We start from the raw sequence: 26,880 nt of genomic DNA on the forward strand, positions 1-26,880 counted from the left end.
TTTAAGAAAATGCCTTACAGCAAGATCTTATGGAGACATTTTCTCAGTTGACATTTCCTCCTCTCTGATGACTCTAGCTTGTGTCAAGTTGACATAAAACTAACCAGTACATATGTCAGCCCAGAATATGGTTTTGGGGCTTAAAAAGCTCACCCTGAGAAAGGCTCAATGCTACACTGGGATCCCAAATGTAAGTGCCCAGTGCTTACTTACCAAGCCAGGGTCTTTTTGATATGGTTGGTGAGAAATGAAAACCATATTAAGATGGGCTAGAGGGGTCTCAGCAAGACTGAGGGCTGAGACAAGTTTATTGTAAGCAATAAGTTTTTATACCTTTATCAGAAACAGAATACAATGGAAGTTTTCTAGAATCAATACAATTGTAGTTGCCTGGCTGCAACGACGTTTGCAAGCTATACAGGGTATATAAGATTAATGTCTAAGATTAATTGTCCTGTCAAGTCTCTAATGCTTCTCTGACTTCTAGGGAACACAGAGAAACACAGGCAGTCTGAATTACTGCCTGGGGGAGTGCCTCGGTTTCTCAGGAACTGAAAGACGCACAGTGCCCCAGGAGTCACGGACTCTAACCTGAAAAATCTATGATGTATGCTTCTCAAGGCAGCTAGACCAGGCCATCATCATCGACTTCCTGCACCCAAACACCCAATGTAGTCACTGGCCAGCTAACAAAGACTTTCTTTTTTGTTTTTGTTTTTTTCAAGACAGGGTTTCTTTGTGTAGCTCTAGCTGTCCTGGAACTAGCTATGTAGACCAGGCTGGCCTCTAACTCACAGAGATCCAACTGCTTCTGCATCCTGAGTGCTGGGATTAAAGCTATGCACCAACCACTGCCCCAGCTTAATGAAGACTTCCTATTGGCTTAAACCCATGTCCAAGCAGTCTTCTCTGGTGGATATCCCACAATAATACTACAGAACTTTCTGAAGTATGGTTTATACACCACTCATGAACCTCAGTGAATTGCTCATCTGCCCAGAACCCATTCTTAGAGACCAGTTTTCTAAGGATGGCTAGGGCCATAGGACCCCACATTTTCAATTTCACAGGTGAGTCTGATACATACAGTCTGAGACCATCACTTTAGAACAGGAATTGATGCATTACACACCACAGACTACATCTGGACTGCTGTCTGTCTTTTGATGTGTGTGTGTGGTGCATTGGGATGTATGCCCCTGGACACACAAGTGGAGGTTAGAGTGAGGCTGAGTATCTTTTATCCCTCTCCACCTTACTTTTTGAGACAGGATCTCTCATTCAACCTGAAGCTTGTGGTTTCATCTAGGCTGACTAGTCTGCAAACCTCCAGGGATCTACCCAGCTTGGTCCCCCAATGATAAGGTTACAGGCACTTATGTCTATTGCCTGACTTTTAGATGGTTCTATGGGATTTGAACTTAGGTCTTATTCATTCACATCAAGCACCTTTATCCACTGAACCATCTCTTTAGCCTCTGCTTTCTGTTTTTGTAACTAAAGTTTTTACTGGAATGTTGCGATACTCACCAATACTCACTTATTCATAGCTGTCTTCATACTGCAACAGCAGAGTTGAATATCATTATAGCACACACCATATGGCCCATCAAATCTAAATTATCTGTTACCTGGCCTTCTGTGGACACAGTGTGCTGATCCCTGCTCTAAAGCAAAGTTGAGCATTTGAAAATCTATTATAATGTTGACAATTTCTGTAAAACAGTAATAGACAGGGTTTAGATTTAAAGATACTAAAGCCTTTAACTTTTTAAAATGATATTTATTTATGGGGTGTGGGCACATGCCATGGCACACATGTGGAAGCCAAAGGACAACTTGTGCAGGAGTGAGTTCTCTCCTACCATGCGAATTCCAGGATTGAACTCTGGTGGTCCTGCCTGGAGGTAAGGCCAGCACCTCTACCCACAGAGCCTTCTCACACTTAACTCCTGTCTTCAAAACTTAGGTTTGGAGAGCTGTTTCTTGTATAGTCCATGCTTTCTCAGAAGTCGTTAGCCAATCAGAAATCTCTCCTGAGCAGTTGATAGCATGTATTTTATTAGTCTTACAAGTAATAGCAACATGAAGCAAAGCTTATGTTTTCTATGATCTGTGTATCTCAGTGTTTTTAATAATCTAACAAATTAGAAGACAGTAATCAATTTGATTCCAAAGAGCACACTTACCTTTTACTAAGGATTAAAGCACTGGTAACTTGGCTGAAGTTGAACAAGGCTGACCACTTCCTCCCCTGGCTAGCCATTTGTAGGGAAATGAGCACGTGGTGCTGATAGTATATTTTTACTTTACAAGACTATGCTGATTTCCTGTTTCCCTAGACAAATAGCAATACGTTAATAATCCGGAAATGAAGTTTCTTGTTACTCTTTAGTAGAGGTTAGCTCTTCTGCTAGTATTTAAGATGTTTGATATTCTCCTTTGACCCTTACGTTACTACAGATTCCAGATGATGAACTTTATGGTATTTTTTTACCCCTTAGGCAGAATTCATTCAGACTGCCTGATTTTAACAATTTGGATTCACTATAGGTTAATGATGTGACATTGGGCAAGTGACCTAATTCCTCTGTGCTTTGATTTCCACTTCTATAAAATAGATCATTAGGAGCCACAAGGTTGTTGAAAAAATAAATGAAACAATATACTTTGAAAAGAGCTTAACCTACTGCCTGCGATATTTTAAGAGCTGTGTACAATTTAAAACTCCTGTGGGTTGGAATTAGTTCCTAAGGTTCTAACTTGATATTTTTTCTTAAGTTTGTCCCTTACAGATGCAAATCAGTACATGGAGAAAAAGGGAATTCCTAAATATTATTTATGCCCATTCTTCCTAAGTACATATCCATGAACTCTGGCCTTGAACTCCCTGTGTAGCCCAGGCTGGCCTGGAACTCATGATCCTTCTGCTTCAGTCTCCTCGGTGTTCTAAGCACAGGGATTTACCACTATAGCCAGCTTCTGAACTTTTTCCTAGAAACTTTTATTTCTAGTGCTTTTGTGATTCTTATCACGAATACTCAAGTCATAGCTATCTCTGTGTTTATCACCCCTAGTTGAAAGAATTCTTAACTTCTGTAGCTGTTGTACCTGTCCCTAGCATCCCTTTACATTCTTTTGCATCTATAAGGAGAGTATAAATATTTATCGAATGAATAAGTGATTGACATGAGACTTCACATTCAAACACCTTTAAACCAAGCTACATGAAGAACACTTATCTCTTTTTTTTTTTTTTAAGAAAGAAGGGTAAATTGCTTCAACTACAAGAACTTACCAGCTGACCTTTGCCTACCAGTATTCTGAAACCAAAGGTAAACCAGACTCTGTGGAGTCTGTGGGGGAAGGTAACTAACTGAAAGTCTGTGGGGGAAGGTTACCGACTGAAAGTCTGCAGTAGTAACTGAAGAGCTTGATGAAGTCCCAGAATGCTGTAGAAACAAGAAACAGATTAAGGGATTGTCCCACCATGGATGATGTGAAAACATGACAAGTCAGACACCGTCATCTGAGGGACTCTAGAAGGTTCTTCTGCGTCTGTTTATCAGTCACTCTGTCCCTGAGGTCAAAAGGTTGTCTTTGTGTCTACCAGTGGCCTCTTTGAGCTGGACTCCGAACTCTAGGAGGGGCCTGGCTCCCTCTTCAACAGTAGCCCTGCTGCCTGGGCAGAGGCTCTCAGTGAGGAACTCCCTGTTTGCCTGGTTCCCAGGGCCTCCGTGTAGGGAAGGCCCATCTTCTGGCACAGTGAAAATGCATGCCCAGAAAGCAGAAGTATAGACTGTGCCAGGCAACAGAACTGAGGCACTGGTGCCCTAGAGACCCACGTCAGAGTGGATTTCTCACCACATCATAGAACATACTTTATCACCCAGACTTGCAGGTATACTCAAAACCATGTTAAACACTGAGTTTCTCAAATGCATAGAAGACAGTGTCTTTGCCTTTGATAATTTAGAAGTACAGGGCATGTCGTCTTATGTGTTCTCTTTGGAATAAACTCTCAAACTTAGGAATAAGAAATATGAAGAAACTTAGAAAATTTATGAAGCTGAATGTAATTCTATTACAGGGACTCAGAAGACAGTGGGGAAATGGTGCAGGAAAGAGTCCTGACAGAAAGAGTAAGTGGGTGTGATGGCTTTATTTTTATTGGTGAAAATTGGGGGTACAGGTAAAAACAACAAAAGAGGTGGTGGTGGAATGGAACAGTCTGTGGGTGATGTGGTTGGGTAGTGTTGGGTGAGGCCGGTCGATGAAGAGGGCAGCTGATACTGACAAGCTAAGCAATCTAGATTTGTTCCCATAGCCTACTAATTTTTTTCATTCTTTAATAAAGATTGTGTGTGTGTGTGTGTGATGCATGTACATGCATGCATTCATGCACAGAAGTTGACCTCAGGCATACTCTTCTATCACCTTCCACACCATTCTTTGAGACAGGGTCTCTCACTGAACCTGGAGCTCACCAGCTCAGCTAGACTAGCTGGCAGGTGAGTGCTAGGGATCCCTCTGTCTGTCCCACCTCCCCAGTGCTAGGATTACAGGCACAGATCACAGCACCCAGCTTTCATGTGGGTGCTGGAGATCCAAACACAGGTCCTCACGTCTGTGCAGCAAGCACTTTACCAGCACAACAAGTCATCTCCCCGGCCCTGTATTTTGGTCCTGTAACATTAAAACAACACTTCAACCATTTCAATCTGGCATTTACTGCTACGTGCTAGAATGGGAGAGCGATACAGGTAAGAAGATAATCTAAGAGTTCATCAGTGCAAGAGAATGGATTTGAAACTGGGAATGGTGGTTAACACAGAAATAAAAAAAGACATTAAGGAGCTCCATGGGCAGTGATGGCACATGCCTTTAATCCCAGCACTGGGGAAGCAGAGGCAGGAGGATCTCTGTGAGTTCGAGGTCAGCCTGGTCTACAAAGTGAGTTCCAGCACAGCCAGGACTGTTACACAGAGAAACCTTGTCTATAAAAACAAAAAAGACATTAAGGAGAAAGGAGCAGGAGCAATAGGACCTGGTGACCAAAAGAATGATTACTAAGGACTGTATAACACAACACACAGTCCATGTTGAATCACTGGTCCAGGAAAAGACATGAATAATAAGACAAAAGCTAAAATTGAGTGGGTGAGTTTTCCAAGGGAAAATCATGGCCCCTCAGAGAGAGAGAAGGTTGCTCTGAGAAGCTAGAGTACTTGCTTTTCTTTTCTTTTCTTCTTTCTTTCTTTTTCTTTTCAAGACAAGTTTTCTTTTCTGTGTAGCCCTGGCTGTCCTGGAACTCGCGCTGTAGGGCAGGCTGGCCTCGAACTCAGAGATCCACCTGCCTCTGCCTCCTGAGTGCTGGGATTAAAGGAGTGCACCACCGCCACCTGGCGTACTTGGTTTTCTTACAGACTGTTTTATCCTGTTCAAATGGTCATCCCTGAACAGTGTGTGTGTGTGTGTGTGTGTGTGTGTGTGTGTGTGTGTGTGTGTGTGTGTGATGTACTTCCTAATCTCCACGACACTGAAGTTTTTCCTGTAAACTGGCAGATTCTTCTCTTGGAACAGGTGACTGTCAATGGAGTTTCTGTGTTGTCTTCCTTTGAATTCAAGAAGGAGGGGGCCATAGTGAGCTGCAACTCTTCCCTTTCTTCAGGGGCTCACCTACGAACCCCAGGCCTCATTCTTGATGGTTTTCACTGCACCTGTGAGTCTTTTATTGCATGGAATTGTTCTGTTCACTTAGGGTTTATGACACATTGGTTTAAATATTTTGTGACAAATTCATAAACTCTTTTAGATACTTGCTGACCTTGGCTCCCCGCCCCAGCTCTTAACCTTCCTACAAAATAGAAATGAATCAACACTGCTTTCATCCAGTAGCCTTATGCCCCCTGGCCATTCAGCATCTATAAAAGTGTGGGAATTAAGTGGATTTGTTAAAGTTAAACACGTTTTTATGTTTCCTCCTTCAGTTTGATCTCTGCTTGCTTGAGTGGTCTCATCAGGAAATGGCTTATAGCTAGTGGGGTTTGCGGTTTCATTTTCTCACAATGTTCCTATAATACCTTTAGATTTTACAGTAGAACAAACTTTTGAGAGCTGATGCATACTTTAAAAAAATTCTGTACTTCTGCAACCGACCATAGGATGCCCAGCCCCATGGCTGCATCTACAACACAACTCTTGCACCTGATGTTCGGTGACCAGAAAGAGTGTAAGGGTCAGAGGACCAGGACAACTACTGTGAGATTGTGTCTCCTAGGAATGGCAGGGAAACTGTACCCATGGTACCTCAACAATGTGGTTGCCTAGACAAGACCTGAACAAGCACAAATCAACAGACATACTAACATGGAAGGAGGAAATCTCATGAGGCCCCATTCCTAGACAAGAACTAAGAAATGGCGAGAGCCTGAGAAGTAGTCTTCCCCCTGAGGACAAGTCTCCTAATTGGTTAGTCCTCCAATACCAAGTGGTCATCCCTGACACCATATACATAAGCAGCACTAACTGGACTCAGTTGGTTGTGTGTGTGTGTGTGTGTGTGTGTGTGTGTGTGTGTGTGTGTGTGTGTGTGTAACAATAACAATGGAAGAGGCCAGGAATTTGAGAAGGAGTGGTGTGGTTAGAGGAAGGAAAGAGAATGGCGAGGATGATATAATTACATTTTAATTTAAAAAATTATGAAGTTCTAATAAGACACTACTTACAGATGCTTAGGTTTTAGGTAAAAGATATAGCAGCATCTAAGAAAGTTTTACTTTCTAAAAAATATTTCTTTTTAAGTGTGTGTGTGTGTATGTGTGTGTGTGTGTGTGTGTGTGTGTGTGTACACATGATCAAGCAGGTACCCATAGAAGCCAGAGGCTTCAGATCCCCTTCGATGCTGGAGTTACAGGCAGTTGTGAGTCAACTGATGTGAGTGCTAGGAATTGAACTCTACTAACTGCTAGCCATCCCTCTAGTCCAGTTTCTTATTTATTTCTAGTTCCTTCCTGTTCGAATCTTAGATGGTCTTTTAATAAAAAACCCAGAGCCAGATATCAGCGTGAAAGCTGAAAGATCAAAGAAGCAGAACAGCCAGCCCCTAGTTCTTACCTCTACAAAATCCTCACCCTACAGAGAGTGAGTTCCTGTTTCCTCATGCCTTATATACTTTTCTCTGCCCTGCCATATTACTTCCTGGGATTAAAGGTGTGTGTGCTTCCTAAGCAAAGGCATGAGATCTCAAGTGCTGGGATTAAAGGTGTGTGCCACCACTGCCTGACCTCTATGTCTAATCTAGTGGCTTGCTCTGTCCTCTGATCCTCAGGCAAGTTTATTAGGGTACAAAATATATCACCACATTTCCCTTTTTTTGTCTAAAATAATAAAAGGTTATATAACTAATGTAAGAAAGACTATATACAATAAGTATATATAATATATACAGTCAAGAATTACATTAACAATGTCCAATTCATTAACATTTGACAGATTCAGAGAAAATACTCCATTATTTATCCCATTTTGGTGAGTCCAAAATGTTGTACCTAATTCACTTTCTATCCGAACTTGTCTTACCAACTGAAAACCATCTTTTGATGTCTTTCAAACTTATACACTTTCACATCTTTAGTGAGCTTCTTTTCTGAATTTGTTAACAAGGAAAACTATAACTATAACTATCTAATCTTCAACTCCCTTAGAGACCCGAGAAGGAAATAATATTACTTAAGTAAGCAGGAAGTGCAAGCAGGTGACTTCCAAAAAATATGAGGAATGACAGAAACAGCTGACTGCCTGGACAGTCACCCCAGATTTCTCTGTAATTGAGGAAAATAGATATAAATATTATTAGATATTTTCCCAGATAAAAATTTATATTTTAGGGATTTAGAATAAGAGAAAAATTGTGGTGTGATAGAATTAGGGTGAGGTAGAATTCCTTATTAGTCAATAGATAAACTAACAAAGTTTTTTTGTTTTTGTTTTTTTTTTTTTGGTTTTTCGAGACAGGGTTTCTCTGTGTAGCTTTGCGCCTTTCCTGGTACTCGCTTTGGAGACCAGGCTGGCCTCGAACTCACAGAGATCCGCCTGGCTCTGCCTCCCGAGTGCTGGGATTAAAGGCGTGCGCCACCACCGCCCGGCAAAGTTTTTATTTTAATGGAGTGAGGGCATTCCAAAGGAACAAAGACATTTTGAAACCTTATCTCTTACTGACCCAGAAAATTATTTTCCTTTTAGAACTTCATTTTGTTACTCTGCACTAAGCAAGTTAATTTAAAACGTTTTATTTTTAAGTAATAGTCATGTCTACCTGTTTAGTTCTGAGATGCTTTAGTAGCTGCTGCAGGTCTTGCACCATATTCTGGCTCCCTTATATAGCAAACCCAATCCCTAACCTATGGCTTTGTACTTTGTAGGTAGTTGATAACTCTGTTGAACAAATTGTTGGATTTTGTTGTGTTTTTTTCTTTTTTTTTTTTTAATTTTTTTTTTCAATTTTTTTTTTTTTTTCGAGACAGGGTTTCTCTGTGTAGCTTTGCGCCGTTCCTGGATCTCGCTCTGTAGACCAGGCTGGCCTCGAACTCACAAAGATCCGCCTGCCTCTGCCTCCCGAGTGCTGGGATTAAAGGCGTGCGCCACCACCGCCTGGCTGTGTTTTTTTCTTAATTAAAGTGATATAATTGAAAGCATCCTTAATCCTGTCATACACAATTGATTCACTTTTATTTCCTTTATACTTCATTTTTAATTAGTATTTTAAGTTAGTATATATAGTGATGGGTTTCATTGTGGCATTTTTTTTTTTTTTTTTTTTTTTTTGGTTTTTCGAGACAGGGTTTCTCTGTGTAGCTTTGCGCCTTTCCTGGATCTCGCTTTGGAGACCAGGCTGGCCTCGAACTCACAGAGATCCGCCGGGCTCTGCCTCCCGAGTGCTGGGATTAAAGGCGTGCGCCACCACCGCCCGGCTTCATTGTGGCATTTTTATACCCAGCTGTTATACTTTGTGTTCATTCATCCTTTCCCCTGCTGCCTTCTCCCATCCCTCATCTCCCCTTTTGTTTGTCTCCTTCCTCTCCCGAATAATCTTCTATTCTGTTTTCATGCTACATTATCCTCTCTTTCCCCCCACTTTTTAAAGATTTCTTCCTTTGGCATGAAAGATCCCAATATCCCAAGCAGTCTTGAGCAAAAAGACTCATGCTGGAGGTATCAGTATTCCTGATTTCAAGTTATACTATAGAGCCATAGCAAACAAAACAAAACAAAACAGCAAGACACACAGACTAATGGAGTAAAGTAGAGGATCTAGAAATAATCCCAAACAGATATAGCCACCTGAGTTTTTACAAAGCTACCAATATATATACATTCACAAATAGTGCTGGGAAAACTAATACCTATATGTAGAAAAATGAAACCAGATCCTTATCTCTTGCTCCATACAAAAATCAATCCAAATGAGTCAAAGACTTATGTTGTACTATGTGAGGTATTTCAAACTCAGAAAGACAAATACCACGTGCTCTCTCTCAGATGCAGATTCCAGCTTTTAACTGGTACATGTGCATTTATGTGAGAGTGAGTGTGTGTAGAGTCAGGTACCTAGACAGGGACAATGAGAAGGGAAAAAAGATTCTGTAGGGATTGGAAATCAGTAGAATACATAAGACCCCAAACTCTGAAATTATCAGATTAAACAAATAGAAAAAATAATTCAAGATATAGATATGAATCAGGGGCTGGTGAGATGGCTTAATGATAGCCTTCCTACACAAACCTGGTGACCTGAGTTTGATCCTAAGAGAAAACCAACTCCATAAAAGTTTTCCTCTGACCTCCACATGCCTTATGTGTCATTTATACCCATGCACACACATATCACAACACATGTACTAATAATAAATATGAAATTTTAAAAAGATATACGGTAAAGTAATTCTGAGTAGGACCCTGGTTCCCAGGAAATAAAGCCAACAACCAATAAATGAAACCTCATGAGATTAAAAACTTTTGTACAGCAAAGAAAACTGTTAATTGAGTGAAGAGACAGCCTACAGGATGGGAGACAATCTTGTCTAATGGAAGATGTAATATCCAGAACATACAAAGAACCAAAACCACTAAACAACTAGGAGACAATAACCCAGTCAAAAAGTGGACTAAGGAACTGAACAGAGTGTTCTCAAAAGACATACAAATGGCCAGTAAATATTTTTAAACATGTTCAACATCCTTTAGATATAAAGAAAATGTAAATAAAAACTGCTGTGCCATTCCATCTCTGTTGGGGAATATTATTTTAAGGTGTGTTACTTTTGTTTATGTTGCATTTGTTTAACTCTGTGAAGCTGTGTTACTGTGCCTGTGTAAAACACCTGATGGTATAATAAAGAACTGGGGGGGGGGGGCAGGAGGAGGGAGGACAGGGGAATCCATGGCTGATATGTAAAATTAAATTAAATTATAAAATAAAAGAAAAAAAAAGAACTGAACAGCCAATAGCAAGACAGGAGAAAGGATAGGCGGGGCTGGTAGGCAGAGGGGGTTAATAGAAGGAGAAATCTGGGAGGAGGAAGAAGGAATGAGAGAGGAGAGGTGGACTTCAGGGGCCAGCCACCCAGCCACCCAGCCAGACATGGAGTGAGAAGGAAAGAAAAGGTATACAGAAGTAAGAGAAGGATAAAAGCCCCAAGGCCCAAGATAGATGAGATAATTTAAGAAAATCTATCTAGAAACAAGCCAAGCTAAGGCTGGGCATTTATAAGTGAGAATAAGTCTCTATGTGTGATTTCTCTGGGAGCTGGGTGGCAGGCTCCCCCAAAAGAGCAAGAACAACTAACAACACATCTCAGCCAGTTAGAATGCTTTTCATCAAGAAAACAGCAACAAAAGCTGGCAAGAGGGGGCTGGAGAGATGGCTCAGAGGTTAAGAGCACTGCTTGCTCTTCCAAAGGTCCTGAGTTCAATTCCCAGCAACCACATGGTGGCTCACCACCATCTGTAATGAGATCTGGTGCCCTCTTCTGGCCTGCATAGATATGTCAGACAGAACACTGTATACATAATAAATAAATAAATCTTAAAAAAATAAAAAATAAAAAAAAAGCTGGCAAGAATGCGGGGAGGGGAACTCTTACCCCTGTTGGTTGAAGTGTAATGGACTGGTGCAGCCATTGTGGAAACCAGTGTGGAAGTTTCTAAAAAAATTAAAAATAGAATTTGTTTATGACCCAGTTATACTGCTTCTGGGCATATACCCAGAAGACTGGATATCCTGCCACACAGATATTTGTACATACATGTTTAATGTTGCTGTATTCACAATAGCAAGGAAATGAAACCAGCCTAGATGCCTATCAGCTGATGAATGGGTAGTGAAAATGTAGTACAGCTACACAATGGAGTTTTATTCAGTTGCAAAGAAAAACAAAATTGTGAAATCTGCAGGAAAATGGAACTAGAAAATATTGTATTAAGTGAGGTAGTTCAAACTCAAAAAGCAGATATCCCATGTTCTCTCTCACGTGCAGACCCCAGCTTTTCACTCTCATTTATGTGAGAATGAGTGTGTAGAGACAGGAGCCATGAGAAGGGAGAAAAGGGTCTCTGGGGAGTGGGAAGGAGAATGCACCAAGTGGGAATATTGGGAGGGGGAATGCTTTGGCAGGGACTGGGAAGGATGGGGGGGGGAAGGGAGAAGAGAACCAAACAAAAGTGACAGTGTATGCTCTAGAGAGGTGGCTCAGCAGTTAAGAGCATTGGTTGCTCTTCCAGAGGACTCAGGTTCAATTCCCTGCACCCACATCCATCTCACAACCACCTGCAATTCTTGTTCCAGGAGATCCAATGCCATCTCTGGCCTCTGTGGGTACCAGGAATGCATATGGCATGCATATAGACATTTATATCCATAAAACATACAATTAAATAAAATATTTTTAACACAAGCAAAATAACTTATTTATTTTTATTTTTATTTATTTAGTTACTTGTTTTCTTTTTTTGAGACAGAATCTTACTATGTAGACTAGGCTGGCCTCAAACTCACAGAGATCTGCCTGCCTCTGTCTCCTGATCCTGGGATTAAAGGCATATACCACCATATTTCAAAAATAAACATTTTTAAAAACCAACAATGTATGAAAAAGCCATAAGGAAGTCAAGTAATAAAATAAAATAAAATAATTCGAACAGATATAACTACCTGGGTGAATAAAGCTGCCGTTAGAAACCAGAGGTTATTAAATGAAAATTCCAATGCCAGAGGCAGGCTACCCCCTATGAGTTGTTGGCCAGGAAGGCCTCTGACCCTAAACATACGCATACGCAAACACACACACACACACACACACACACACACACACACACACACACACACACAAGCAGTTGCCACTGCTGCTGGCTTTCCACCAGAACCAAGACCTTGTTGCCAAATGTGCCACACACTTTGACTGCAGGACATGCAGATATCAGGCTGGTGTTAAAAAGCTTCCTTCCTGTTGGCTAAACCTCATCGTGCTGAACGGTGCTCTGCAGGCTGCTGGGGGAGGACTGTCCTCAGCATTGTTATTTAGCTGTAGACACTGTATGCAATGATACCTACTGGACGGGCAATATGAGCCCACGGGTGCAATAGCAGCATGCCTGTTAGGTGGGTAACCAGCAGCTTTCTGATTGGATTTGATGCCCTCACCATGAGCACTACAGTAAATCTGGTTAAAAGCTCTGGCTGGGGAGGTCACGGGCGCTTGGAAGGCACCTGCTGCTGTGGTTTTGCTAAATGAACGTGATGTACCTGTCTAATTGCCTTCTAAATAACTTTATGCCCATAGACTAGTGATGCTTTCAGTTTTGATCAGACAGCTTTCTGCAGTGGTAGGCAGTGGCTGTGGAGACGACTGGTCAAAGTACTGAGAAGAAATGATGCTGAGTGCTCAGTAATAAATGGGACATCTGTACCGCCATTCACCACCCTACTGCAAAACCAGGGAACCGCACCAAAGGAGGGACAGAAAGAATGTCCGCGCCATGGGGAGGGGTTGAGGAGGTGCGGAATGCTGGTTTCTGAGTGTGACTTGGGTGCTGCTCTCTTGAACCCATACACGCTATATTACTTGCACAGGATCTACACAAGATTTAGTATGCCAACACTCTGTCACATGGGGTCCCAACCTGAAGATTTATCTGCAGTTAATGGTTGATGGGGAAGAGAGAATTTTCTTCAGTGTGCAGACCATAGTAAACTACCAATGCCCCTGTCAACAACCCTAAGGATACTCACTGGGATTAAAAAAATAAAAAAGACACAAAAGTGAAGGTGGGGGGCATAGCTGGGGAGTGGAAAAGGCTTAGGAGTGAGGGGGGACAAGAGAGCATAACAGGGTGGATTGGCAGGGAGTGTGATCAAAATACATTAAGTACAAGATGAAAATGTAACAAAGCAATCCATTTATGTATGACTAATAGTAATGATAATACACATTTTGAAATGATCTCTTGCCGGGCGGTGGTGGCGCACGCCTTTAGTCCCAGCACTAGGGAGGCAGAGGCAGGTGGATCTCTGTGAGTTCGAGGCCAGCCTGGGCCACAGAGCGAGATCCAGGACATGCACCAAAACTATGCAGGGAAACCCTGTCTCGAAAAACCAAAAAAATAAAAAATAAAATTAAAATTAAAAATCTCTTCCTTTTCATAGTCTCTTTCTATTTTCATGTTCTACACACACACACACACACACACACACACACACACACACACACACATACATACACACACACATACATACACACACACACACACACACACATACATACACACACACATACATACACACACACATACATACACACACACACACACACACACACACACACACACACACACACACACATTTAAACCTCAATTCCTATCTGAGAAAAGAAAATGTGATACCTGTCTTTCTGAGTCTGGCTTAAATTTCATATTTTTATGTAATTGTATTTATAATTAACTTGGAATTTTAAAAGTATTTTATTTTATTTTTGATACAGGGTCTTGGTATGTGGTCCAGCAGGCCTGGAATTTGTAGCAGTTCTTCTGTCTTAGCCTCCTGAGTGCTGGTGTTATAAATATATACCACTATGCCCTGAAGAATTTTATGTTCTTTTTAAAAATAAAATTTCTCCATATTTTCTATGTTTTAAAATAGTCAAACATTGTATTATTTACAGTGGTAAGAAATTTCCTTTTAATGCTAGATGAGGATAATCTGAGACATTGTTCTCTTTTCAGGAAATATTGCTCAAGAATAATGGTTAATTTTAATTTATGTGAACTACAGTTGAAATCCCTTTATTTGGAATATTAACTTCAAGTTGCTGACCAAGGGCTCAATTGAGAGGATTCAGCATGTTTTGTGTTCAAAATCATAATTTTTCTGAAGGAGATTTGAATAATGCAAAACCAGAAAGAATTGCCAGTATCTTAGATTGAGGAAGTCCGAACTACACCTTTCCCAGTTTTCATGCTTGAGACTAATTTTGTAACATACTGTTTGTTGAACTTCCTCCTTTAAAGATAATATATTCATTTGGGGGTGTTTTCACACTGAATTAGATTTTGGGTGGATTTGTACCCATTGAAGAGAATTTATGCAAACGGAGATGTGGAAGCTTTTTCTAGAACAGCCTGTCTGTCAGGGCACCAAGGCCATGAGTATGGGGTGGCTCCCTGCAATGGGATCTTTTCCAAGACAGCGGCTGCAGGATAAAAACGTCAAAGTGTCTTCATGAGAGTCAGCCCTCTAGGCTTTCTCTCTCATCCTCTCACTCCTCCTTTCTTCTCTCTCTGTCTCTGTGTCTCTGTCTCTCTATGTCTCTCAGTTTTTGAGAGAGAGTTCTCACTTTGTTGCCCAGGTGTTTCAAATTCCTAGACTCAAGTGACCCTCCAGCTGGGTGACACTCCCGGGTAGCTGGGACTCCAGATTGCACCGCTCTGCTCAATTCTCCTGAGACTTTCTGACCTAGAATCTGTATTACTCTCAGCAAAGGGATTTTTAGTTTTAGTTCCTTTTTGTTCCTTCACTATTGACTAGCAGTGCGTTGTGGGGATATTGTGCTGACCACCTCCCGGGAGCTTCCCATCCTACACAGAGCAGAGCTCTCCATGTTTCTATGCAGAACCCAGATAAGGAGCAAAACAGATACAGGTTTGCAGAGGTGCAGAGATGAAACACTTCCCTTAACGGAGCCAGTACTTCCCCAGCCCTGGGGGAGCTGCCTGTCAGAAGCAGTTGACTTTGCTTCCTCTAAGAGAAAACGTGAGGTCCATAGGAGAGGCCTGACAAGTTCTGAACTAAACGGCCTGCTCTGACTTTGGGGAGAACAGTCCAGGTAGAAGATAGGTAACTCCAGTGTCTGTTTCCTTGCTTGCAGAGCGGTAGCGATAGCTGTCGCCCAGACCTTTCTGCTCACGGGGGATGTGGCAAGGCTGAACTCACCTTTACGTTAGAGCTGTGCTTCTGCCTTTTCCCTGGGAAGCAACAAGAGAGGTGAGTGCCCTTTGAAGGTGGCACAGTGGAACAGTCTCCGAGCCTAAGCAGACCACAGTTTACTGTTCTGGTTAGACTCTTTGTTACATTTGAACTGTAGCTGAGTTTCTTTGTTGAGAAAGGAAGGCGCTAGGGCCCTGGAGGGAGATGATGGCTTTGTTGTGTGACCACAGAAGCTGGTTTCGCACTAATTTCCTCTAGGGCTTGTGATGACGTCAGGAAACCACAGCCTCCAGCATGCTGTGCTCAGGCAGCAGCAGTGGCTTCTTGGTGGTGTCTTGGCCATGACACACATTTGACATGCCCTCCCTTCATTCACTCACAGACTCTTGTTCTGCGGCATGGACCAGAGAGAAATTCTGCAGCAGTTACTGAGTGAGGCCCAGAAAAAGAAAATTAACAAGGAGGAGTTTGCCAATGAATTTCTGGTGAGTTCTGTGATGGTTTTAGAGGAGTTAGCTATCCTGTTTAACGGTCTGCTGTGGTCTAACCTGCCTAGACTGAATTTACTGTAAGGACAAAGTGAACACCAGAGCTCGGAGGAGAGGGGGAAGAAAACCTGAAAACATGACTTGGTTGAGTTTTATTGTATCTGTGCTCAGCGTTTTCCCAGGTACGCTGGTTTTAATGTGTTTGCGGGTTCTTCTGTGTTTATCAATCCTATGGAAAGTATATACAGATGCATGAATATTAACACCTTTTGAGCATCTAGAGAGAGCGTTTGAGTTATGATTTATGCTTCAAATTGCTAATTTTAATTGATACCAAAAAGAAAGCAGCTAAGAGGACTTTTCACGTAGTGTGGCATTTTTAGACTCCCTGTAGGATATCATTTGGATGACAGGTTTTTGAAGAACACCAAAACTACCGTTTACCACTTTTTTTTATCTTTTCCCTTTGTTGACATGTTGATTATTAGAACAAGCGGTTTCCTTTTTTTTGTGACAACTGGGTGTCTTTAACTTCTACTGTTTGGAGAGGTGGCCTGGGCAGAGTAGGGAGTAGAGACAAGTGAGGGACATGGGGTGTAAGGGGGCCTGGGAACAGGTGGACTTGATTATCCAGAAGACAGTGAATCTTCTCAGAGGGTTGCTGCAGTTCCAGTGCGAGCTGGGCAGGCTATGTCTCTCCATGTCAGGGGCGACGGAGAGTGTGGAACCTGCAGACCTGTCATGATTTTGATTTTCTTGTTTTGCGTGTTTTTTGTTTGTATCACTGTGTAGCTCTGTCTGGCCTGGAACTTGCTATGTAGATCAGGCTTGGCCTTGAACTCACAGAGATCCTCCTGCCTCTGCCTCCTGAGTGCTGGGACCAAAGGCATGCACAACCACACCAGCCTGTTGTGTTTTGAAATGCTTCCAGTTGGTGTTTTAGAACTATAAGAAGGTTAAGCCTTAGCCCTTCAGCTTTGAATTGAGAAAAATGAAGAAAATCTTTGTTTTCTAACTTACAAAATGAGGATAATGTTGCATGTCTTATCTACCCTCATTAGATTATTGTGATGATTATACACAAATAATTATAATAATTAAATGAGAACAAGGTATTATGGAGGTGCCTAGAGTCCCAGTTACTTGGAAGGCTGAGGTGAGTTGGATTGTGAGCTCAAGGCTAGCACCTACAACTTAGAGGGACCATGTCACAGAAAAAAAAAGAGAGAGAGAGAGATCATTCAGTAATATTTATTGAGCACTTACTGCACACTAACTTTGTTTCTTCACCCTAAGATACAGCAGTGAACAAAATGTCTTTGTCGTCCACAGCTAGCATTCTAGGACCACATACTAGATGAGAAAACACTCTATGAAGTTTTCACTGAACGGGTATCATGATTAGATGTCACTGTAGGCTGGCATATAGCAGCTCAACTTTGATGCTGAGATATTATGCCAGCTCAACTCTCATATGGTCATGGTGTCATAAAACTCTATTCTTTCTGCCACAAGTCCTCAGGGTAGATTTGCCACGGGGTAGAGCTGCCCATGAGTCTGCTTAGATATTTGGTTGTCTTTTGACTGTTCTTCTTGAGCCAATTTATCAGGGTCGCGAGGGAAAAGTGGGCTCAGAGGCGGTGCCAGCTTCTGTCTTACTTTGGTTGTATTTTTCAAAACAGCAGACTGTATCTCTCTATTTTCACCCCTTGTAGAAGTCATTGGAGTCTCTCACCAAATTGTGGCAGCCACCTCCTGACCGTTTTCTCTGTTTCTTAGCCTTGTCCTACCTTCAGTTAATTTTCTTAGACAAGGTCTCACTATGTAGCCCTTGCTGACCTGGAACTCACTCTGTACAGCAGATGAGCATTAAACTCAAAGATCCACCTGCTCTGCCTCCGAGTGCTGAGATTAAAGGTGTGTGCCACCATGCCTGGCCCCAAGAAGTCTTTTAATGATATAAACCTAGTTACGTTTTTCTCGGCTTAAGAACTTTTTACAGCTTGTATTGTTTTTTAGCTGCTTGTAATTTCAAGCTATCGTATATATTTAGAAAACTACATATAATGTGTGACTATAATGATAAAGGGACCATTGCCAGAGCAGCCACCACTCAGATCAAGAACTCCAGTACTGTCAAACTCCAGAAGATCCCCGACTATCCCGACCTCCGCAGGCTTCTCCACCTACCCCACCGCACTCAAGGGTCAATCACTGTCCTGGCTTTGTGTTAATCATTTCCGTACTCTCCTTGCTCCTGATTTTTAAGAACCTTGTTTTGGGGTGGTGATTAAGTGGAACCTCACTGCTCACTGACTCATGTCCTCCAGTGGAAAACAAGAGTTTCACCCTCAGCCCCACCTAAAGGCTCAACGGAGACACCGGAAAAATAGCTTTGGGTGGGGAGGGATTGGGCAGTGGACCAGCTTGGCCCAGGGAAATAGTGCCATCAAATGGGAGGTTTTCTGCTTGACTACTACCCACAGTCCACCTTAAGCTCTTGGTGTTTTCTCAGGACTTGATGTTTCTGAGATTTCAGAATGAATTCTGTGACTCAAAGCTGCTGCTAACTGCCTTGGTGGCAACAATCAAACAGCATATGTACTTATGTGTAGATTTCCTGTGCAACAACCCCCTCCAAAGACAAAAAACAAAAACTAAAAAAAAAAAACAAAAAAAAACAACAAACCAAAAACAAAAACAAAAAACAAACCTACTTCCATAGCTCAGATTTCAGTTCCGACTTCTCTTGTGTGTGTGTGTGTGTGTGAATGTGTGTGTGTGTGTGTGTGTGTGTATGTGTGTGTGTGTGTGTGTGTGTGTGTGTGTGTGTGTGTATGTGTGTTTATTGTTGTTGTTTTTAGCCCTGGCTGGCCTGGAACTCACTCTGTAGACCAGGCTTGGCCTCAGACTCTCAGTAATCTGCCTGCCTCTGCCTCCTATGTGATGGGAGATTAAAGGTGTGCACCACCAAGAGCACCCTCCTCTTCTAAAGAAAGATTTGTATTTTCGGTGTGTGAGTGTTGTTTTGTCTGCATGTGTATTTATGCAGTTTTGTACCTGCCCGGTGCCTGTGGAGGCCAGAGGAGAGAGTTGGATTCCTTGGAACTGGAGTTACTGGGGATTGTGAACGACTGTGTGGGTGTTGAGAACTGAATCTTGGTCCTCAGCAAAAGCAGCAAGCCCTCTTTACTGCTGAGCCATCTTTCTAGACCCGTGTGTGTGTGTGTGTGTGTGTGTGTGTGTGTGTGTGTGTGTGTGTGTGTGTGTGTGTGTGTGTATTCACACACATGCATGTACCACATCGAGAGTGTGCAAGTCAGAGAACAACTTCGGAGAGTGAGTTCTCTTCTTCCACCGTATGGATCCTGGGAACTGAACTCAGTCATCAGGCTTGGTGACAGATATCCTTACTTATTGAGGAATCTCTCTGTCCCTTGGTTTGGCCAGGGAACCTTGGGAGGGGCAGGCCTGCTGTGACAGCAGATGCTAGTGCCATGCTGCTTATGTCTTTTCCTAGTGCCAGTACTAAATGCAGCATCCTGCCAATGCATGCTGTGTGTTTTCTCTTGCCTTAGACATTCCTTGTGGTCCTCTTAACCTGGCTACCATTTAATGATTGCTTAGATCTCAGTTTGGTGGTCATGTCCTAGACAAGCTTTTTTTGTACCCTCCCCCTTCTCCTCTTTCTCCTCCTTCTCTTGTGATGGCAGAGATTGAACTCAGAGTCTGGCACATACCAGGCAAGTGCTCTTTCACTGAGCTATGTCCTCAGCCATGAGAAATCTACATCTTTTTAAAAACATTATTTTATTTTAAATGTATTTATATGGATATTTTGTCTATATGTATGTTTGTGCACCAGGTGCATGCCTGGTGCCCATGTAGGCTAGTGTTGGACTCTATTACACTCTAATAGAATGTAACTCCCAGAACTGGAGTTACAGACAGTTGTGAGCTGCTATGTGAGTGCTGGGAATCAAACTTGGGTTCTCTGGAAGAACAGTCAGTGCTCTTAACTGCTGAGCAATCTCTCCAGTCCCAAGGAGCCTTCTTGATCTACCTGAATAGATCAAATCATCTGTGATAAGGTCTTTTTGATATGACCTATACTTTTTATAGCACTCACCACAATTCCAAATTTTAGCTTTGTAGGATTACTGCTTCCTTATCAAATTGAAACTTCACAAAGGCAATGTTCATATTTCATTCTGATCATATTGGTCTCCTCCATACTTTGTACATATAGCAAATACTAAGACATAAATAGTTAAACACTTTACCAAAAGACAAATAGTTCTGGCTGGCAAGATGGCTCAGAAGGTAAAGGCACTTGCCGACCAGCCTCATGACCTGAGTTCCACATGGTAGAAAGAGAGAACTGACTCCTGCAAGCTGTCCTCTGATCTCCATGCATATGTCATGGCACACATAGCGTACCTCCTACTGAATCAACAAATAAACACAATTTAGAAAAACTTAAAGATACACAATTCAGCCATCAGCTTAGCGACACAATGCCTATCTAGCACACTCAAGGCCCTAGGTTCAACTCCCCAGCACCACACTCTCACAGAACAGCCACACAGCTCACAGTAGAACTGAAATTTCAAACAATGTGCTATCTAATATTACAATCTGTGACCTTGCTCAATGATAGCCTCCAAGTGATCTACTGGCCTTAATGCTTTAAACTTTGGAAAATTATAAAGGATAACATCTATACAATAAATGCTTTACACATAGGCATCAGCTTCATGACTAGTAAAAAGCAAGCATATGTATTCCTCAGATCAAGAAATAGGATTGCTGGGGCAAGAGATGTGGCTCAGTGGTCCAATGGCTGCTTAGCATTCATGAAGCCTTGGGTTAATCTACAGGACCACACAAAAAACAGGTTTGGTGGTATAAACTTGTATTCCCAGCACTTGGGAGGTAGAGGATCAGGAGTTCAAGCTTATCCTCAGCCTCGTCTATGAGAGACCCTGTCTACATGGACGGACACACACACACACACACACACTCGCTGCACAGAGAGCCCCTGGGTGTTCTTCCCAATAATCACAGCTGACCTCCAAAAAGATAGAAGGCAACACTATCTGAGTACATTTTCGGTTTTCTGCATTGCCATACTTATTCCACTGAACAGTAGTTTTTAAATGTTTTTGAACTATATGTAGATGAAATTGTGTCAAATGTCTTGTGTCTTATTTGAAAAGCTTATCAATTGTGTTGCATGTAGCTGGAGCTCAAGTTTTTTCTAGTCATTGTTGTGAATTCTGCCAGGGTTCCGTAGGCGCCATTCTTGTTGTGACGATAAAGTGTTGAAAGATGTCAAATAGTCACTGGGTATTCTAGTTTGCTTTCCTGTTTCCATGGTAAAACACTGACCAAAACCAGCTTGGAGAGGTAAGGGTTTCTCTAGATTAAACTTCCATGTCACAATGTCCATCATTCAGGGAAAGCAGGTCAGGAACTCTAGGCAGGAACTGAAACAGAGGGCGGGGAGGAACGCTGCTTACACTCTTGCCCTTACGGTGTGCTCAGCCCGCTTTGTTACACATCTCAGAACCACCTGCCCAGGGGTGGCACTGCCCTGGACCCTCCCTCAGTCATTAGTCAGAAAATGCCCTTCAGATCTGCTTACAGGCCGATCTGACAGAGGTGTTTTCTCAATCAAGATTTCCTCTTCTCAGGTCACTTTAGCTTGTATTGAGCTGACAAAACTAACCAACACAGCTGCTACTCCCCATTTGGTTCAGCACAGAGAAGTTTGTAGCTTTGCTGGCCTCAAAATGTAGTGATATTACTCTTACCCTAAGCTTGTCCTTCCTTTCTTCCTCCCTTTCCCTCCCTCCCTCCCTTCCTTTCTTCTTTCTTTCCTTCTTCCTTCCTTTCTTTTTTTTTCTTCCTTCAAGACAGGGTTTCTCTGTGTAGCTTTGGCGCCTGTCCTGGAACTCACTCTGTAGTCCAGGCTGGCCTTGAACTCACAGAGATCCGCCTGCCTCTACCTCCTGAGTGCTGGGATTAAAGGTGTGCACCACGACCACCTGGCTTCCTTCCTTTCTTTCTTTTTAATTTTGAGACAGGGTATCACTAAGTTGCCCAGGCAGACCTTGCAATCCTCCTGCCTCAGACCCTCTCCTGTCTCCTGCCCCATGCATGCCCTCCCCCCCTTCCGCTCCCCCCCTCCAGGAAAGTTGTTGAATCCCAGGCTTGTGTGTCCTGGTCTGGCTGTGAGTCTATCTTTGTCACACACACAGATTGTCAAATCCAGGGCCTTGCCCTTGGTAGACAAAGGTTCTACCACTCAGATGCTCAGCTACATCACAGTCTAGTCATTGTCTGTATTCCAAGCTTTTGAAATGTGTGTTAACTTTTAAAAAGTCTACATTTAAAGTTTTTTTTTTAGTTAAAAAACAATCCTTAAAACTGTTGGATACCATTTAAACAAGAGAGAGGAACTTTGTTTCTTGGGGATGAGGATTTTTATAGGAAATATGAATATTGCAGTTATTAAATATGAAGATATATGTATTACATATGAAGGATATATTGGGCTCTGATAGGAAGAACCAGTTCTAACAGCTGGATTCAAGTGCTAATGTTACTAGAAGAGTGGCTGGCATTGTCATAGCCTCTGTACATTTTATGTCTCATAGACCAGGAGACATCTTGGTTCTATATGTATTTTCAGTACTGGTACTAAGCAAGTGGTTATGAAGGCAGGGCCTCCTGCATGGCAAGTGCTCAAACATTTGTCGAGCTGAAACAACGCGTGAGGATGAGCTGTCACGTGAGCATGCCAATAAGCCTTTGTTGAAGTAAATGTTGTATTTATTAAGGTGCAAGGTTTTTACCACCACCACCAGAATAAAGGTGTTTACCTCTAAAGCGGGGTTTTCCTGACTCCGCCTCCAGCCATTTGCTCAGGACCATCTAGTCTCATGTCTGCAGTTGTCCCAGAATGGTTTTGGCAGGTCCCTTGCCATTTCCCCGAATTTCCACACCTAACTTCAATGTCTCCTTTACTTGCTCCTGTTTGCCTGCTGCCTACCCAGCTACTCCCTTAACCCGTGCCATGGAACACCCTTGCCTGTCTTGTTCCCAGTGACTGTCCACGCAGGGCCAGCTCTTCATGCATTCCGGTTGTTAACAGTCCTGTCCACTAGCTGTAGAGGTCTAAGCCCCTGATTCCATCCCTTGGCACTCATACTTTCTCGGTCTTGCTGGAAGCTTGGTAAACATCTGCATTCCCAAGGTGTCAAGAAGCAAGCTTGCAGAGCTCTAGAGACAGACAAACTCTGGCTCCATTCTCCCCTTAGTTACATAGCAATGAAAATAATTTTATGGTTGGGGAGGGTCACCAGCATTAGGAAGGGTCGCAGCATTAGGAAGGTTGAGAAGCACTAGTATACATCAACGAATTTAAACAATACATTTGTAGTTGTCAGTATTTGATTATATGCCTGATTTTTTAATGTCTGTCTATCTAGAACCACAGTAAAATCCCTCAAGTGAAAAGGGGTTGTGAGGGGAAAGAGTTCGGCATGTTCTGTTCTGTACTGTAGCATCGTGTTTCAAGCCAGAGATACTACAGTCTCATGACTTCCATTTTTCTTTCTTTGTTCCCTTTTGGAAGTGACTTAATTTATTTACTAACATTTAAGAAAAACGTGGGTAAGACTTACACTTACTGACTCTGTGAACAAGACCTCCATTTTGTTCTCATTTCTTGAAATGGACTCCATTCCACAGAAAAAAAGGAACTCACTGTTAGTTTATAAGCATACAGAAAATCAAGTTTCTCACATTTCCCGCCCTCTTTCAGGATCCATGGGTTGATGGCTTCCTCATCTTATTCTCTCACAGGCTCGTACATCAATTTCTCTTGAGAATGCCTCTTCAGGGGACCAACAACCCCTACTTTGACCCCCCTGACCTATTCTTTCTTCCCAAACCCCTGGTGGTCCTGCTTTTTATCTTTTGCTACTTTCTTCAGAGTTCCCCTGTTTCTGCTGTAGTCTGTCAGGTTTTTGACCCTGCTGCATTCTCTGCCAGGGCCTGGGAGCTTCGGGGTTAGCAGGAAGAAAAGACTTAAAGAGAGCATTTGAGAGTGATGTGACCATGGGTAGATGTCACAGGAAAAAATTAAAGTCTTTCACACTTCCTAAGTTAACAGTTGTGTAGGTATTTCCTGTGTCATGCTTAGGTGATGTCGTCCTCTGTCATCAGTCAGATAACTCCAGGAGCAACAAAAGAAAAAGCCATTCTGAAGGTCACAGTGAAGACGAAACAAGCGTTGATATGCACATACATAATCTTTATCTGTGACATCTTGCCCAAAGAGTGTCTTTTAAAAAACAAAACCAAATAAAATTAGTACAACAAAGAGGATGTGCTGACTCTGGAAACTTCTAGAAAGACTTGTTTGGGGACTCTTTTCAGCAGTCAGAAAACCTATGGTAACATAAAAGCTGATGATTCTGAAGGAGCATAAGAGCAGAGAGAGAGATGAGAAGTGAGTGGAACTTCAGTGGAAGTACCCTCGAAAGTTTCAACACTGTATTTATTTGTGGGGAGGGGCTGCGTGTGGTGGTGAGAGCCCTGCTTGCAGGAGTCACTTCTCTCCCTCTGTCCCCCCATAGATCAGAGATTAAGCTCAGGTATCAGGCTTGGCCATCGGTGACTTTACCTGCTAATCAATCTCACCAGCCCACCAGAAGTACTTGATGGCGTTCCAGGTGTCTGTATCATGTTCTTAATTAAATTCCTAAGCCAGTCCATCAGCATATCCATCTTAGTGTAAAAATATGTGGTTTAGCATCTCCTGCCAAGTCCAGCTCTGAAATGCATAGAATTCAAACAATGGTGCAAAACCAGGATTCAAGAACTGCCTGTGTTGCTGGTCTGGATTCAGTAGGTTTCCTGTGTCTTATCAAACCCAGGAACAATGGTCTCTGGAGCAATACATACTGGTGCTTGTGGAGCCACAAGGAAACAAGCATAGACCGGCTACTCTATTCCAAATCCTCCACTAAAAGAGTTTCTATTCTTATACACTGAGTTGTTATAGTAATTCATTGTTACTTTATTTGGAAAATATCACTTTAATTAAATTCTATACATTTGATAGTGGTGTTCTGAATTTTAGCTCTCCACTTTCCCCCTTCTCCTTGAAGAATGACTTAGCCACCAAATTCCCCTGAGCCAAATTAAAAAAATTTTTTTAAAGCAGCATCACTATGTAACTGTGGCTGGTCTAGAGCTCAGTACGTAGACCAAGATGTCCTCAAACTCACAGAGACCCATCTGTTCTGCCTCCTGAGAGCTTCAATTAAAGGTGTGAAACACTACATCTGACCCTCTGGGTCAGTTTTTGAAGCCTCATTGCTGTGGAATAATCCTTCTGTACACTGTGATATGTATTAATCTCATTGGTTAATAGAGAAGTTGTTGAACTGTTTAAGGGTCCCCGAGGCAGTCCCTGGTGCATGAGCTGGCTTTTTGGAGTCCAGTGCCTATTGTGGGACACCTTGTGCCAGCCTTGGTGCAGAGAGGAGAGGCTTGGACCTGTCTCAACTGAATGTACCAGGCTCTGCTGACTCCCCATGGGAGACCTTGCCTTGGAGGAGGTGGGAATGGTGGATGGGTTGGGGGGAAGGCTGGGGGGGGCAGGAAGATGGAGGAGAGGGGGAGCTGTGGTTGGTATGTAAAATGAATAGAAAATTTCTTAATAAAAATTTCTTAATAATAAAACAAACAAACAAACAAACAAAAGAAACTGATATATAGCAAGACAGGATAAAGTTAGGCAGGACAATCAAACTGAGGATCCTGGGATGAAGAGGGGTAGAGTCAAGGAGACACCAGCCAGCCACTGAGGAAGCAGGATGTGTAGAAAATGAGGGTAACAAGTCATGAGCATTGTGGCAAAGCATAGATAAGAAATATGGGTTAATTTAAGTGATAGCTAGTAACAAGCCTGAGCTGCCGGCTGAGCATTTGTAATTAATATTAAGCCTCAGGGTGATTATTTGGGAGCAGGCGGTAGAGACAAGAAAAGTCTGCCTACACCTCATGATGGATTTGGATAATTTGTTGGATAAAACTTTATATCACCATGTCTCTTTCTGTCTCCTCCCTGCCATTGGTTTTGTTGCTTTAGGCAGTGTCTCTCTATGTAGCCCCTGGCTCACATGAAACTTGCTACATAGACCAGGCTGGCCTCGAACTTCCAGAGATTGCCTGCTTCTGCCTTCTCCTGAGTGTTGGAATATGTCTGTTATATCTTTGAGTTCCTTTTCCTCTCCTTCATTTTAAAACCACTTAGTAAGTCTTTCCAAGTAAACTCCTGCACAAAATTGTACATCTTCATTACCAGTGTGTAAGTATTGTATGAAATACAAGCTATTAAGTAACAGTAATAACAGCCCTCTTGATATTTTGGTTGTTGCTGCTCTCACTTGAGATATGTTTCTTACTCCTTATTTGTTCACTCTGTGGGTCAAAATGGATAATAGCCATAGCTGTGAAATGTAAGAGCAGTGCCAAGGATTCATAGCATTTATGAACAACAAAAGGAATGCTCTAGTTTCAAAGAAATCGTATTACACGTGATGACACCAGTTTGTGAGATCTTGAAAGAATCTAGAAATCATCTTTAGAGACTTAATTGGAAAGCTCTAGGAAATGCAGTGAGCTCCAGTTCTAACTTGGGGACCCTTAGCTAAGGAGTTTGGAACTTATTTTCCAAGTAGTAAAAAAGATTTATTGAAGTTACTTTAAGCAGCATTGGAAAGATTAACAAAGCATAAATTGAATTAATTGACATAATTATTCCCAATAAATTTGAATGAAGGAAAAATAGTGCAAAGATAAGGAGAAATTATAGGAGTTGAAGCTTGAAGGGAA

General features: G+C 42.2%; 1 protein-coding gene across 1 annotated transcript in view; it reads left to right on the forward strand.

The window, feature by feature from the left end:
* Positions 1–870: 870 nt before the first annotated feature.
* Positions 871–26,880, forward strand: part of Ptpn22 (protein tyrosine phosphatase non-receptor type 22) — a 62,328-nt gene continuing 36,318 nt past the window's right edge. Inside the window, exons 1-4 of the mRNA XM_052730275.1 lie at positions 871–4,142; positions 5,584–5,722; positions 15,420–15,535; positions 15,861–15,963. Coding sequence (XP_052586235.1) covers positions 5,705–5,722; positions 15,420–15,535; positions 15,861–15,963 — 237 coding nt within the window. The 5' untranslated portion in view covers positions 871–4,142; positions 5,584–5,704. The remainder of the gene's footprint in view (positions 4,143–5,583; positions 5,723–15,419; positions 15,536–15,860; positions 15,964–26,880) is intronic.

Source organism: Peromyscus californicus, unplaced genomic scaffold (assembly GCF_007827085.1).
Source record: "Peromyscus californicus insignis strain IS unplaced genomic scaffold, ASM782708v3 Scaffold_9__1_contigs__length_137607984, whole genome shotgun sequence".
Lineage (NCBI taxonomy): Eukaryota > Metazoa > Chordata > Mammalia > Rodentia > Cricetidae > Peromyscus > Peromyscus californicus.